The following is a 14,472-nucleotide window of genomic DNA, read 5'->3' as shown; positions in this document are numbered from 1 at the left end:
GTGTGTGTGTGTATTGGAATATTACTTGACCATAAAAAAAGAATGAAATAATGCCACTTATAACAACCAGCATGATAGGTATTATCATACTAAGTGAAAAATGTCAGAGGAAGACAAATATATATCTCTTACACATGGAACCTAAAAAAATGATACATATGAACTTATTTACAAAACAGAAACAGACTTCAAAATCAAATTTATGGTTACCAAAGGGGAAAGGGGTATATATATAGGGTGGCTGCGTGGGCGCAAGAGGGCCTAGAGGAGCTATCCCCCATTGAAGGTCAGGAAGGGCAGCGGTGAGGAGATACCCTTCATCAAAGGTAAGGAGCAGCAGCTGTGCTTTGCTGGAGCAGCTGTGAAGAGATACCCCACACCCAAGGTAAGAGAAACCCAAGTAAGATGGTAGGTGTTGCAAGAGGGCATCAGAGGGCAGACACACTGAAACCATACTCACAGAAAACTAGTCAATCTAATCACTCTAGGACCACAGCCTTGTCTAACTCAATGAAACTAAGCCATGCCCATGGGGCAACCCAAGATGGGCGGGTCATGGTGGAGAGGTCTGACAGAATGTGGTCCACTGGAGAAGGGAATGGCAAACCACTTCAGAATGCTTGCCTTGAGAACCCCATGAACAGTAGGAAAAGGCAAAATGAAAGGATACCAAAAGAGGAACTCCCCAGGTCAGTAGGTGCCCAACATGCTACTGGAGATAATGGAGAAATAACTCCAGAAAGAATGAAGGGATGAAGCCAAAGCAAAAACAATATCCAGTTGTGGATATGACTGGTGATAGAAGCAAGGTCCGATGCTGTCAAGAGCAATATTGCATAGGAACCTGGAATGTCAGGTCCATGAATCAAGGCAAATTGGAAGTGGTCAAACAAGAGATGGCAAGAGTGAACATCCACATTCTAGGAATCAGCGAACTAAAATGGACTGGAATGGGTGAATTTAACTCAGATGACCATTATATCTACTACTGCGGGCAGGAATCTCTCAGAAGAAATGGAGTAGCCATCATGGTCAACAAAAGAGTCTGAAATGCAGTACTTGGATGGACTCTAAAAAATGACAGAATGATCTCTGTTTGTTTCCAAGGCAAACCATTCAATATCACAGTAATCCAAGTCTATGCCCCAACCAGTAACGCTGAAGAAGCTGAAGTTGAATGGTTCTATGAAGACCTACAAGACCTTTTAGACCTTACATCCAAAGAGATTTCCTTTTCATTATAGGGGACTGGAATGCAAAAGTAGGAAGTCAAGAAACACCTGGAGTAACAGGCAGATTTGGCCTTGGAATACAGAATGAAGCAGGGCAAAGAATAATAGAGTTTTGCCAAGAAAATGCACTGGTCATAGCAAACACCCTCTTCCAACAACACAAGAGAAGACTCTACACATGGACATCACCAGATGGTCAACACCGAAATCAGATTGATTATATTCTTTGCAGCCAAAGATGGAGAAGCTCTATACAGTCAACAAAAACAAGACCAGGAGCTGACTGTGGCTCAGATCATGAACTCCTTATTACCAAATTCAGACTCAAATTGGAGAAAGTAGGGAAAACTGCTAGACCATTCAGGTATGACCTAAATCAAATCCCTTATGATTACACAGAGGAAGTGAGAAATAGATTTAAGGGCCTAGATCTGATAGACAGAGTGACTGATGAACTATGGAATGAGGTTCGTGACATTGTAGAGGAGACAGGGATCAAGACCATCCCCATGGAAAAGGAATGCCAAAAAGCAAAATGGCTGTCTGGGGAGGCCTTAGAAATAGCTGTGAAAAGAAGAGAGGTGAAAAGGAAAGATGTAAGCATCTGAATGCAGAGGTCCAAAGAATAGCAAGAAGAGATAAGAAAGCCTTCTTCAGTGATCAATGCAGAAAAACAGAGGAAAACAACAGAATGGGAAAGACTAGAGATCTCTTCAAAAAATTAGATACCAAGGGAACATTTCATGCAAAGATGGGCTCGATAAAGGACAGAAATGGTAGGGACCTAATGGAAGCAGAAGATATTAAGAAGAGGTGGCAAGAATACACAGAAGAACTATACAAAAAAGATCCTCATGATCAAGATAATCACGATGGTGTGAGCACTTACCTAGAGCCAGACATCTTGGAATGTGAAGTCAAGTGGGCCTTAGAAAGCATCACTAAGAACAAAGCTAGTGGAGGTGATGGAATTCCAGTTGAGCTCTTTCAAATCCTGAAAGATGATGCTGGGAAAGTGCTCCACTCAATATGCCAGCAAATTTGGAAAACTCAGCAGGGGCCACAGGACTATAAAAGATCAGTTTTCATTCCAATCCCAAAGAAAGGTAATGCCAAAGAATGCTCAAACTACCACACAATTGCACTCATCTCACACGCTAGTAAAGTAATGCTCAAAATTCTCCAAGCCAGGCTTTAGAAATACGTGAACCGTGAACCTCCTGATGTTCAAGCTGGTTGTAGAAAAGGCTGAAGAACCAGAGATCAAATTGCCAACATCCGCTGGATCGTGGAAAAAGCAAGAGTTCCAGAAAAACATCTATTTCTGCTTTATTGACTATGCCAAAGCCTTTGACTGTGTGGATCACAATAAACTGTGGAAAATTCCGAAAGAGATGGGAATACCAGACCACCTGACCTGCCTCTTGAGAAATCTGTATGCAGGTCAGGAAGCAACAGTTAGAACTGGACATGGAACAACAGACTGGTTCCAAATAGGAAAAGAAGTACGTCAAGGCTGTATATTGTCACCCTGCTTATTTAACTTCTATGCAGAGTACATCATGAGAAACGCTGAACTGGAAGAAACACAAGCTGGAATCAAGATTGCTGGGAGAAATATCAATAACCTCAGATATGCAAATGACACCACCCTTATGGCAGAAAGTGAAGAGGAAGTAAAAAGCCTCTTGATGAAAGTGAAAGTGGAGAGTGAAAAAGTTGGCTTATTAAAGCTCAACATTCAGAAAACGAAGATCATGGCATCTGGTCCCATCACTTCATGGGAAATAGATGGGGAAAGAGTAGAAACAGTGTCAGACTTTATTTTTGGGGGCTCCAAAATCACTGCAGATGGTGATTGCAGCCATGAAATTAAAAGATACTTACTCCTTGGAAGGAAAGTTATGACCAACCTAGATAGCATATTGAAAAGCAGAGGTATTACTTTGCCGACTCTGGTCCGTCTAGTCAAGGCTATGGTTTTTCCTGTAGTCACGTATGGATGTGAGAGTTGGACTGTGAAGAAGGCTGAGCACCGAAGAATTGATGCTTTTGAAGTGTGGTGTTGGGGAAGACTCTTTAGAGTCCCTTGGACTGCAAGGAGATCCAACCAGTCCATTCTGAAGGAGATCAGTCCTGGGTGTTCTCTGGAAGGAATGATGCTAAAGCTGAAACTCCAGTACTTTGGCCACCTCATGCGAAGAGTTGACTCACTGGAGAAGACTTTGATGCTAGGAGGGATTGGGGACAACAGGAGAAGGGGACGATAGATCATGAGATGGCTGGATGGTATCACTGACTCGATGGGCATGAGTCTGAGTGAACTCCAGGAGTTGGTGATGGACAGGGAGGCCTGGAGTGCTGCGATTCATGGGGTCACAAAGAGTTGGACACGACTGAGCGACTCACTGAACTGATATATATATATATATACACACAGATATATAAAATAGATAACAAGGACCTACTATGTAGCACAGGGAACTATATACTCATTATTCGGTAATAATCTAAGTAGTAAAAGAATCAGGAAAAGAATGAATGTATGTATATGCATAACTGAATCACTTTGCTGTATACCTGAAAGTAACACAATATTGTAAATCAACTATAGTCCAATATAAAATAAAAATTAACTTAAAATAAATACACAATAAAACACTGAATAAATATTTTTAAACACTAAAAAAGTAAAATTCCTCGCCTAGATAGTTTCACTGGAAAAGTCAACCAAATTTTTAAAGAATTAACCAACATCAATTCTAAACAATCTCTTCTAGAAAACAGAAGGAAACTTCTGCATTCATTTTATGAAGGCAGTTTACCCTGACACCAGTATACAAAATGAAAACTAAAAGCCAATATTCTTTATGAATAAGGATGCAAAAATCCTGAAACAGATTATTAGAAAATAAAAATCCAGTCACATATTTAAAGACATGCACACCATGGCCAAGTGGGATTTATTCTAGTGATGCAAGGCGGTTCAGTAACTCCTGAGGTTAATCAATGCAATCAACCAAGCTAAAGAAGAAACAGCATTTGACAAAATTCAACACCTCTTTATGATAAAAAATATTCAGAAAAATAGAAATAGAAGAGAATGTCCTGAAGTATAGAAAGAGCATCTACGAAAAAGTACAGTTAACATAATGCTTCTCCCCTGAGAGATAACAAAGAAAGATGACATCTAGTCTCATCACTCATTCAATATAGTGCCAGCCAGTGCTAAAAATTTTAGCCAGTACAATAAAGCAAAAAAGTAAATAAAAAGTGTACCTAGATGGGACCTCCCTGGTGGTCCAGCGGCTAAGACCCTGCGTGCCTACTGCAAGAGGCCTGGCGTTTGATCCCTGGTCACGGAACTAGATCCCACATGCCACAAGTAAAGACCCCATGTACCACAACTAAAGCTAAATAAATAAATAAATATTTTTTAAAAAGTGTATAGATAAGAAACCAAGGAATGAAACTGTTCCTATTTGCAGAAGACATGACTATGTATGGAAAAACAAAGAAATCAACTCCTACAAACTCCTACAGCTACTAAGTGAATTCAGCAAAGTCATGAGATACAAGATAAATATTTATTTTTAAAAAAGTCAATGCACTAGCAATGAGTAGGTGGACAATGAAATTAAAACTTAAATTGCATTTACAACCACTCAAAAAACTGAAATACTTCAATGTAAATCTAACAAAACATGTACAGGATTTGTATGCTGAAGAATATAAAACAATGATGAAAAAATTCAAAGATGATTTAAACAGAATTGACTTGAACAATACAGGGGTTAAACCACATAAATTTAGTCAGCTCTCTGTATCCACAGTTCTGTATCTGTGGATATCTATATATCCACAGATATATATCTATATCTATGGAATCAACCAACCATAGACTGTGTAAACAGCAGGTTTTACTACTGAAAAATATCCAAATATAGATGGACTCACACATTCAAACCTGTGTTATTCAAGGGGAAATTGTAAATGAAGAGTCATACCATGTTCATGGACTATAAGACTCAATATAGTGACCATGTCAATCTTCCCCAAATTGATATTCAGATTTAATTTAATTCCTATCAAATTCCCCAAAGACTATTTGTAGATAGAGTTAAGATTACTCTAAACTTTATATGGAAAGGCAAAGGAATTAAAATAAAACAATCTTAAAGACTATATAGCTACAGTAATTAAAACTGTGTGGTACTCCTGAAGGGATAAACACATAAATCAACAGACAAAACAGAGATCCCAGGAATATACGCACAGATGTGCTCAGCTTTGTTTAAAATGTGTTTTAAACAAAGTAGCAAAAGCAACTGGGTATAAGAGAAAAAAACCTTTCAACATATAGTTGCAACTAGACCAACTGGACATAGAAAAGCAAAACAGAAACTGACCTAAGTCTCATAACCTATAAACAAAAATGAACTGAAGAGGAAATCTTTTAAGGGGCAAAAAAAAAAAGAAATTCTTTGGGTTCTAGGGCAAAGACGTCCTAGAACTGGTACTAAAGCTATGGTCCATAAAAACAGAAACTGCTAAGTTAGACTTCACAGAAATTGAAAACATTTGCTTTGGGAAAGACCCCATTAAGAGGATAAAAAGACAACCTATAGACTAGGAAAAAATATTTGTAAACCACACACCTGACAAAGAAACTAGAATACATAAAGAACTCTCAAAATCCTATAATAAATTAACAAAAACACCCAATTAGAAAATTGACAAATTGTCGTAACTTGAGGTCAAATTGTTCAATGCCATATCCCATGGTTTTATGACTATGGTAAAGCGTCTGCCTACAATGCGGGAGACCCGGGTTTGATCCCTGGGTCGGGAAGTTCCCCTGGAGGAGGAAATGGCAACCCACTCCAGTATTCTTGCTGGGAAAATCCCATGGATGGAGGAGCCCAGTAGGCTACAGTCCACGAGGTGGCAAAGAGTTGGACACGACTGAACGACTTCACTTCACTTCACTTCTTCTTTTTATATATAAATGAGAAGGAGTATTGAAATATTCAAATATAACTACGGATTCATCTTTCTCCTCTCAAGTTTTTCCAGTTTTGCTACATGCATTGTAGTTGAAGTTTTATTTAGGTTCACACACTTCTAGGGTATTACATCCCCTAGATGAATTTAGCCTATCATCATCATGCTTTCTACCCTAACATGCTCTCGATTGGTGTCTGTCTCTATATCTTTCTCCATCCTTTTGCTTTTAAACCATATGTGTCTTCATATTTAAATTATGTTTCTTGTAGACAACATAGGTGCATCATGCTTTTTGATGCAGTTTTTTTTATGTTGTCTGGGTCTAGCTTTTTTATCCAGCCTGAAAATCTCTCTTTCAAATGTAGCACTTATACCACTTACATGTAACGTAACTATCCATATGGTTGGGTTTAAATCTATTATCTTTCTACTGCTTCATCTCAAAATAATACTCTTCTCTATGTTAACCTGGAGAAGGAAATGGTGACCCTAGTATTCTTGCCTGGAGAATTCCATGGACAGAGGAGCTTGCTGGGCTGCAGTCAATGGGGTCACAAAGAGTCAGCATGACTGAGCAATTAAAGCTTTCGCTTTCACTATGTTAATCATTCCTTCAATTTCCAAAACTTACTTCTAGTTTCTTCTTATATATTTCAGCTTGTTCTTCCTGGTATAATTCCTGTCGCACTTGTTCTAAATCTTCACGTTGCCGCAGCATTTCTTCCAACCTCTGAGTCAGCTATTTTAAAAAAACACATAAAAACATGTACAGGAATCAAATTCTATGACAAATATTTAAGAATTTCTCCAGTGTTAAAACAATTATTTTAGTACCGTATTTTGAAGCTGTAGTCTTTTTTCTTCACTTTCTTGAACTTTTGCCATTCGATCTTCTTCTCTTTGTTGCTGCAACTTGGCAAACTCTATTATTTTTCTATTTTCTTCTTCCATCTCCTCCCGCTTCTTTTTTCTCCAGAGAGCCTGCTCTTTCTGAAACTCTTCTATATACCTTCGAGTTGTATTCATTTTCTCTAACCTTTGCTGTCTTTCCCTAAAAAGTAATAGTGAGTGCAGTTCTATAGTAACAGAAATAATAAAAAAATTAAAAAACATGAGTGTCATTTCCTTTAGCTGTCTACCAAGGAAACTGAACAGAAAACAAGTTCTCCTGATGTGCGTTAAGGAAAAAAAGGTTTAGTCACTGTTACTTAATAAGTATCTCTTAATTATCAATTAATTGTTATACTAACAAAGATAAGACCTGGTCTCAGCTTAGGTCATAACATTTACTGAGGACTTACTGTGTATCAGGCACTTCTTAGGTGGCTTATTCTTCATGACAAGCCTGAGATAAATCTAACAAATATTTAAGCAGGTTTAAGCATGTAAGAAAGTTGGGGCAAACTTACAGTTGATCTTCTTCATAGATTTTCCTAACAATTTCGTCAATCATGAGCTTCTCTTTCAGCAACTGCTCGTAAGCTTCCTGCTTTTGCTTCTCTTGCTCTTCAAGCTGTTTCTCTAGGTCATGACTGTACTGTGCTTTCACTTGGTTTCGTTTGTCCTCTGCAGCATTCTCTTCCTTTATTAACCTCTGGTGCTCTTCCATCATAGTTCTGGCTATTTCAGCATCACGTTTCTGTTATTAAAACAAAATTCATCTTTCCATCATCAAATCTGAGCAAAGTATGACAGAATACTTTTAGCACATGGAACTGAATACTATAGAAGGCCTATTTCATAAAATATTTTCATCTGTGTAGATAAAAAGCAAAGGTAAGTCACTGTCACCGGAGGGGTTTGAATGAAAAGCAAATGAATGAAAAGAAGGGTTTGAACGAAAAGCAAACCCTAAAGAGGCTTTCCTATTTCTTCAAGTAGCTCCCTCAGGGCAATAAGGAGAATAACTCCACACTTGAAAAACAATAAGTAAAATTAGAAGTCCTTCATTAATAATTTTGTTAATTTCCAACAACAGTCATCTTCCTCATCTATTTAAAAGCTGATGAAGGTAATTTTCACAAATTTTAGCTCCACTGGGTACTTACTGGCTGCTATTTAGTGTAAGGATGGTGCTATCTTTTTTATACCTGTCTGCTATTAAATAGCTCTGAGCAACTCAAGTTCTCTCAGCCTAAATTTTCTTTGCTGCCAGTGGCCTTTGAAATCTCCCCTTTCTCATTTATTAAAGGCCCTTTGAAATAACTTTAACTTAAAAAAAGGGTCACATACATCACTCTGTCTGTTTTCTGAGGTTTCAATTCACTCTTCAAGACCATTCCTTCTGAATGAGACACAATCCTGCATCTTTAACGGGTTACCTTGATTTTTTTGAGCATTTTGAAATCATTTAACAAAATGTTTTAATGTATATACACTGGGGCAGTTTAAAAAGTTATCCTTTACCATTATGATCACATCCCAAATGCTAGAATGGTTAGCAGCATCAAACACAAAATAAGAAACATAAAAATATGAAGGTGGAGGCAGCGGGGGAAGATGGCGGCCGCCGTTCCGCAGCAGGCCTGGACCGTGGAGCAGTTGCGCAGCGAGCAGCTGCCCAAGAAGGACATTATCAAGTTTCTGCAGGATCACGGTTCAGATTCGTTTCTTGCAGAACATAAATTACTAGGTAACATTAAAAATGTGGCCAAGACAGCTAATAAGGACCATTTGGTTACAGCCTATAACCATCTTTTTGAAAGTAAGCGTTTCAAGGGTACTGAAAGTATAAGTAAAGTGTCTGAGCAGGTGAAAAATGTGAAGCTTAATGAAGATAAACCCAAAGAAACCAAGTCTGAAGAGACTCTGGATGAGGGTCCACCAAAATATACAAAATCTGTTCTTAAGAAAGGAGATAAAACCAACTTTCCCAAAAAGGGAGATGTTGTTCACTGCTGGTATACAGGAACACTACAAGACGGGACTGTTTTTGATACTAATATTCAAACGAGTTCAAAGAAGAAAAATGCCAAGCCTTTAAGTTTTAAGGTTGGGATAGGCAAAGTTATCAGAGGGTGGGATGAAGCACTCTTGACTATGAGTAAAGGAGAAAAGGCTCGACTGGAGATTGAACCAGAATGGGCTTATGGAAAGAAAGGACAGCCTGATGCCAAAATTCCACCAAATGCAAAACTTATTTTTGAAGTGGAATTAGTGGATATTGACTGAAATAGAAGAAACCATCAACAATAAAACATGGCCGTGAAGAAACTCATGTATCTAGTTAGAGCTGGTTACTATTGTTAAGCGAAGAGTCAACTGGAAAATTCAAGTTAGAACATGTTTACTTGATCCCGCAACTTTTAAGAAATGTAATCCATTATAAACCCTTGAACTTTAAAATATTTTACTACAGTTGTGTAAAATATCACTTAAAGAGAACTGATTTGCCTTTTACCTCATGTTGTAAACTAAAAGGCTCAATAAAAATGTATTCAATATCTTGGAAAAAAAAATATGAAGGTGAACAGTGGCTATCATCAAAAGATCCACAATAAATGCTGGAGAGGGTGTAGAGAGAAGGGAACTTTCCTCACTGTTGGTGGGTATGTAAAGTGGTGCTGCCACAATGGAGAACAGTATGGAGGTTCCTTAAAAAACTGAAAAAGAGCTACCATGTGACCTTGGAATCCCACTCCTGGGCACATTTCAGGAAAAAAACATGATCCAAAAGGATACATGCACCCAATGTTCACTGAAGCACTACTTACAATAGCCAAGACATGGAAGCAACCTAAATGTCCACCAACAGAGGAATGTATAAAGATGTTGGACATATATACAATATTACTCAGCCATTAAAAAGGATGAAATAATGCTATTTGCTGCAACATGGATGGACCCAGACAGTGTTACACTGAGTGAGGTAAGTTGAACAGAGGAAACGCATTATATGACATTCCTTAAACACTGAATCTAAAAAGAAATGTTACAAATGAACTTACTAAACAGAAAAAGACTCACAGACTGAGAGAATGAGCTTATGGTTGCAGCAGGGGAAAGGATAGTTACGGACTTTGGGGTGGACATGCTCACACCACCATATTTAAAATGGATAACCAACAAGGACCTACTGTATAGCACAAGGAACTCTCCTCAATGTTATGTGGCAGCCTGTATGGGAGGGGAGTCTGGGAGAGAATGGATACATGTGTATGTATGGCTGGGTACCTTCAATTTTCACTTGAAACTATCACATTTGCTAATTGGCTATACACCATAAAAAATACAGGTTTTAAAAAAATAAAATATAAAGGCTAATGTTAATGCTAATTAAAAGACACTTAGTTCCAAAGAATAGCAAGAGGAGATAGGAAAGCCTTCCTCAGCAATCAGTGTAAAGAAATAGAGGAAAACAACAGAATGGGAAAGACTAGATCTCTTCAAGAAAATTAGAGATACCAAGGGAACATTTCATGCAAAGATGGGCTCAATAAAGGACAGAAATGGTAGGGACCTAACAAAGCAGGAGATATTATGAAGAGGTGGCAAGAATACACAGAAGAAAAAGATCTTCATGACCCAGATAATCATTATGGTCTGATCACTCACCTAGAGCCACACATCCTGGAATGTGAAGTCAAATGAGCCTTAGGAAGCATCACTATGAACAAGCTAATGGAGGTGATGGAATTCCAGTTGAGCTATTTCAAATCCTGAAAGATGATGCTGTGAAAGTGCTCCACTCAATATGCCAGCAAATTTGAACAACTCAGCAGTGGCCACAGGACTGGAAAAGGTCAGTTTTCATTCCAATTGCAAAGAAAGGCAATGCCAAAGAATGCTCAAACTACCACACAACGGCACTCATCTCACACACTAGTAAAGTAATGCTCAAAATTCTCCAAGCCAGGCTTCAGCAATACGTGAACCATGAACTTCCAGATGTTCAAGCTGGTTTTAGAAAAGGCAGAGGAACCAGAGATCAAATTGCCAACATCCGCTGGATCATGGAAAAAGCAAGACAGTGCCAGAAAAACATCTATTTCTGTTTTGTTGACTATGCCAAAGCCTTTGACTGTGTGGATCACAATAAACTGTGGAAAATTCTGAGAGAGATGGGAATACCAGACCACCTGACCTGCCTCTTGAGAAACCTGTATGCAGGTCAGGAAGCAACAGTTAGAACTGGACATGGACCAACAGACTGGTTCCAAATAGGAAAAGAAGTACGTCAAGGCTGTATACTGTCACCCTGCTTATTAAACTTCTATGCAGAGTACATCATGAGAAATGCTGGGCTGGAAGAAGCACAAGCTGGAATCAAGATTGCCGGGAGAAATATCAATAACCTCAGATATGCAGATGACACCACCCTTATGGCAGAAAGTGAAGAGGAACTCAAAAGCCTCTTGATGAAAGTGAAAGTGGAGAGTGAAAAAGTTGGCTTACAGTTCAACACTCAGAAAATGAAGATCATGGCATCTGGTCCCATCACTTCATGGGAAATAGATGGGAAACAGTGGAAACAATGTCAGACTTTATTTTTTGGGGCTCCAAAATCACTGCAGATGGTGATTGCAACCACGAAAGTAAAAGACGTTAACTCCTTGGAAGGAAAGTTATGACCAACCCAGACAGCATATTAAAAAGCAGAAACATTACTTTGCCAACAAAGTTCCGTCTAGTCAAGGCTATGGATTTTCCAGTGGTCATGTATGGATGTGAGAGTTGGACTATAAAGAAAGCTGAGTGCCGAAGAATTGATGCTTTTGAACTGTGGTGTTGGAGAAGATTCTTGAGAGTCCCTTGGACTGCAAGGAGATCCAACCAGTCCATCCTAAAGGAGACCAGCCCTGGGTGTTCACTGGAAGGACTGATGCTGAAACTGAAACTCCAATACTTTTGCCACCTGATGCAAAGATCTGACTCATTTTAAAAGACCCTGATGCTGGGAAAGATTGAGGGCAGGATAAGAAGGTGACGACAGAGGATGAGATGGTTGGATGGCATCACCAACTCGATGGACCTGGGTTCGGTGGACTCCAGGAGTTGGTGATGGACAGGGAGGCCTGGTGTGCTGCGGTTCATGGGGTCGCAAAGAGTCGGATATGACTGAGTGACTGAACTGAACTGAACTGAACTCCTTGGAAGGAAAGTTATGACCAACCTAGACAGCATGTTAAAAAGCAGAGACATTACTTTGTCAAAAAAGGTCCATCTAGTCAAGGCTATGGTTTTTCCAGTAGTCATGTATAGATGTGAGAGTTGGACTATAAAGAAAGCTGAGTGCCAAAGAATTGATGCTTTTGAACTGTGGTGTTGGAGAAGATTCTTGAGAGTCTCTTGGAATGCAAGGAGACCCAGCCAGTCCACCCTAAGGGAAATCAGTCCTGAATATTCATTGGAAGGACTGATGCTGAAGCCTAAGCTCCAATACTTTGGCCACCTGATGTGAACTGACTTATTCGAAAAGACCCTGATGCTGGGAAAGATTGAAGGCAGGAGGAGAAGGGAACAACAGAGGATCAGATGGTTGGATGGTATCACTGACTCAGTGGACATGAGTTTGAGTGAGCTCTAGGAGTTAGTGATGGATAGGAAGGGCTGTTGTGCTATAGTTCATGGGGTCGCAAAGCCTCGAATAAGACAGCAACTGAACTGAACTAGATGCCATTCCTGATCTAATTGATGTCTTTAACATATAGACTATAAATGTTACTTGACTCAAATTCTTTCTTTCCTCTGCTTTCTTAACACATATTGTACTAGGCTCTACAGAAAAAATATGACATGACAAAAACATGTTTGTACAAATTACTACACACTTAGACAAATACAATAATCTTATTTCACAGATAAGAAAACAAACGCTAAGAGATACAGCCAAAACTAGCACCTAAATATCCTGACACCTAGTCAAGTCTAAGAGTATTTGATTTAATTTTTGTGGCTCAACTTTATTTAGAAAATGATAACAAGTCTTTCAATAGCCAGAGTAAATATCTACAATTGCCTGGAATAACTTCAATTACCAAAATAATTAAAATTGCAATCTACTGTTCAAACTGCAGATCATGTTCTACTTTATTTTTGAAAGGGCAGAATATGGCGTTTGGAGTGACATTTCCTTATCCTCTCTTACCATCTGCCACACCAAAGGCTGTCATTGTTAACAGCGTGCTGTATAACCCTATAGATTTCTTCTGTACTAACATACTGCACACATGTGTCACAACAGCCAGCAACTGTTCTTATCTGAGGCTCATATAACACTGCACTGGTTAACTGTTTTGATATCACCCCCTAACTGTATGTGTTTGTTGATATATATGACACATACGTATGTGTGTGTACAGATATACACAGATGTTGTATACACATACCTATTTGCACAGGTTTTCAAAGATAAAAATGGTCTATAAAATGGTCAATAAAATGTATTATTTTCCAACATGTTTTTTCACAACTTGCTTTTTTTCCTTTTAACATAGAATATATTCTGGCCAATTTTAAAAGGCAGAATATTTGCCTTAACCTCTTTCTCTGTGTGTGTTTGTACTCAGATATGTCTGATTTCTTTGTGACCCCATGGACTGTAGCCCGCTGGGCTCCTCTGTCAATGGGAGTCTCCAGGCAAGAATACTGGAGTGGGTTGCCATTTCCTACTCCAGGGGATCTTCCCAATCCAGGGATTGAACCTGTGCCAACTGCATTAGCAGACACATTCTTTACCTGCTGAGCCACCAGGGAAGCCCTTCTCTTTAATAGCTGTAAAACATCTCTGAAATGGATCTAGGAGAGAGGGAACTCTGCTATTAAAATGCCCTACAAAATAATAGAGAAATGAGGGCGAGGGAACTTAAAAGACTATGTAATACTGCCATCAGACCTTTTCATCTATGTCTAGCCTTTCTGAGTGACAACAAGAATTCAAGTGATGATGTACATCCAGCCTGTAAGAGTTAATAAACCCTATTTTAAATTAAACTGTGTAACACTACTGCTGAGTGTGTCTGAAACTCTTTTGCCCAAGAGTAACTGTTACCAATAATAATGGGTAGTAGGTCAGGAGTAAGAAAAGAGGATAAAATTAGAGGAAATCATGAAAAAAAAGATTTCTGTTTACAAAACAGAAAAGTTTCCCCACCTAAATTTATAGTTGATTTTTTAAACATTTAAAAAATAAAAAATTTAACAAACACACTGATCATACTAACAACCTGTATTGATTTGTCAAAGAATAATCAGTTAGACACCATTAGGAATGCTGGGAATTACCAAATACAGA

General features: G+C 38.7%; 2 protein-coding genes across 4 annotated transcripts in view; one reads left to right on the top strand and one right to left on the bottom strand.

Annotated features, from left to right (window-relative positions):
• The window catches only part of MNS1 (meiosis specific nuclear structural 1), a 144,771-nt gene that overhangs the window by 29,070 nt on the left and 101,229 nt on the right, over window positions 1-14,472 (bottom strand). For all 3 annotated transcript variants that reach the window (XM_060417885.1, XM_060417886.1, XM_004010584.6), the window contains 3 exons: window positions 7,649-7,878; window positions 7,074-7,290; window positions 6,871-6,978 (listed from right to left, as the gene is read on the bottom strand). In XM_060417885.1, coding sequence (XP_060273868.1) covers window positions 6,871-6,978; window positions 7,074-7,290; window positions 7,649-7,878 — 555 coding nt within the window. The remainder of the gene's footprint in view (window positions 1-6,870; window positions 6,979-7,073; window positions 7,291-7,648; window positions 7,879-14,472) is intronic.
• Window positions 8,725-10,400, top strand: LOC101120923 (peptidyl-prolyl cis-trans isomerase FKBP3). Its single transcript, XM_004010585.6, has one exon. The coding sequence runs from the start codon at window positions 8,739-8,741 to the stop codon at window positions 9,408-9,410; it is 672 nt and encodes a 223-aa protein (XP_004010634.2). The 5' UTR covers window positions 8,725-8,738; the 3' UTR covers window positions 9,411-10,400.

The sequence above is a fragment of the Ovis aries genome, chromosome 7, assembly GCF_016772045.2.
Source record: "Ovis aries strain OAR_USU_Benz2616 breed Rambouillet chromosome 7, ARS-UI_Ramb_v3.0, whole genome shotgun sequence".
Taxonomy (NCBI): Eukaryota; Metazoa; Chordata; class Mammalia; order Artiodactyla; family Bovidae; genus Ovis; species Ovis aries.
Note: the sequence above shows the minus strand (reverse complement) of the source record. Positions and strands in the feature narration are given on the sequence as shown.

Bases quoted from the DNA above. Each gene is read 5' to 3' on its own strand.
- LOC101120923 (XM_004010585.6), top strand. From the start codon at position 8,739: ATGGCGGCCGCCGTTCCGCAGCAGGCCTGGACCGTGGAGCAGTTGCGC.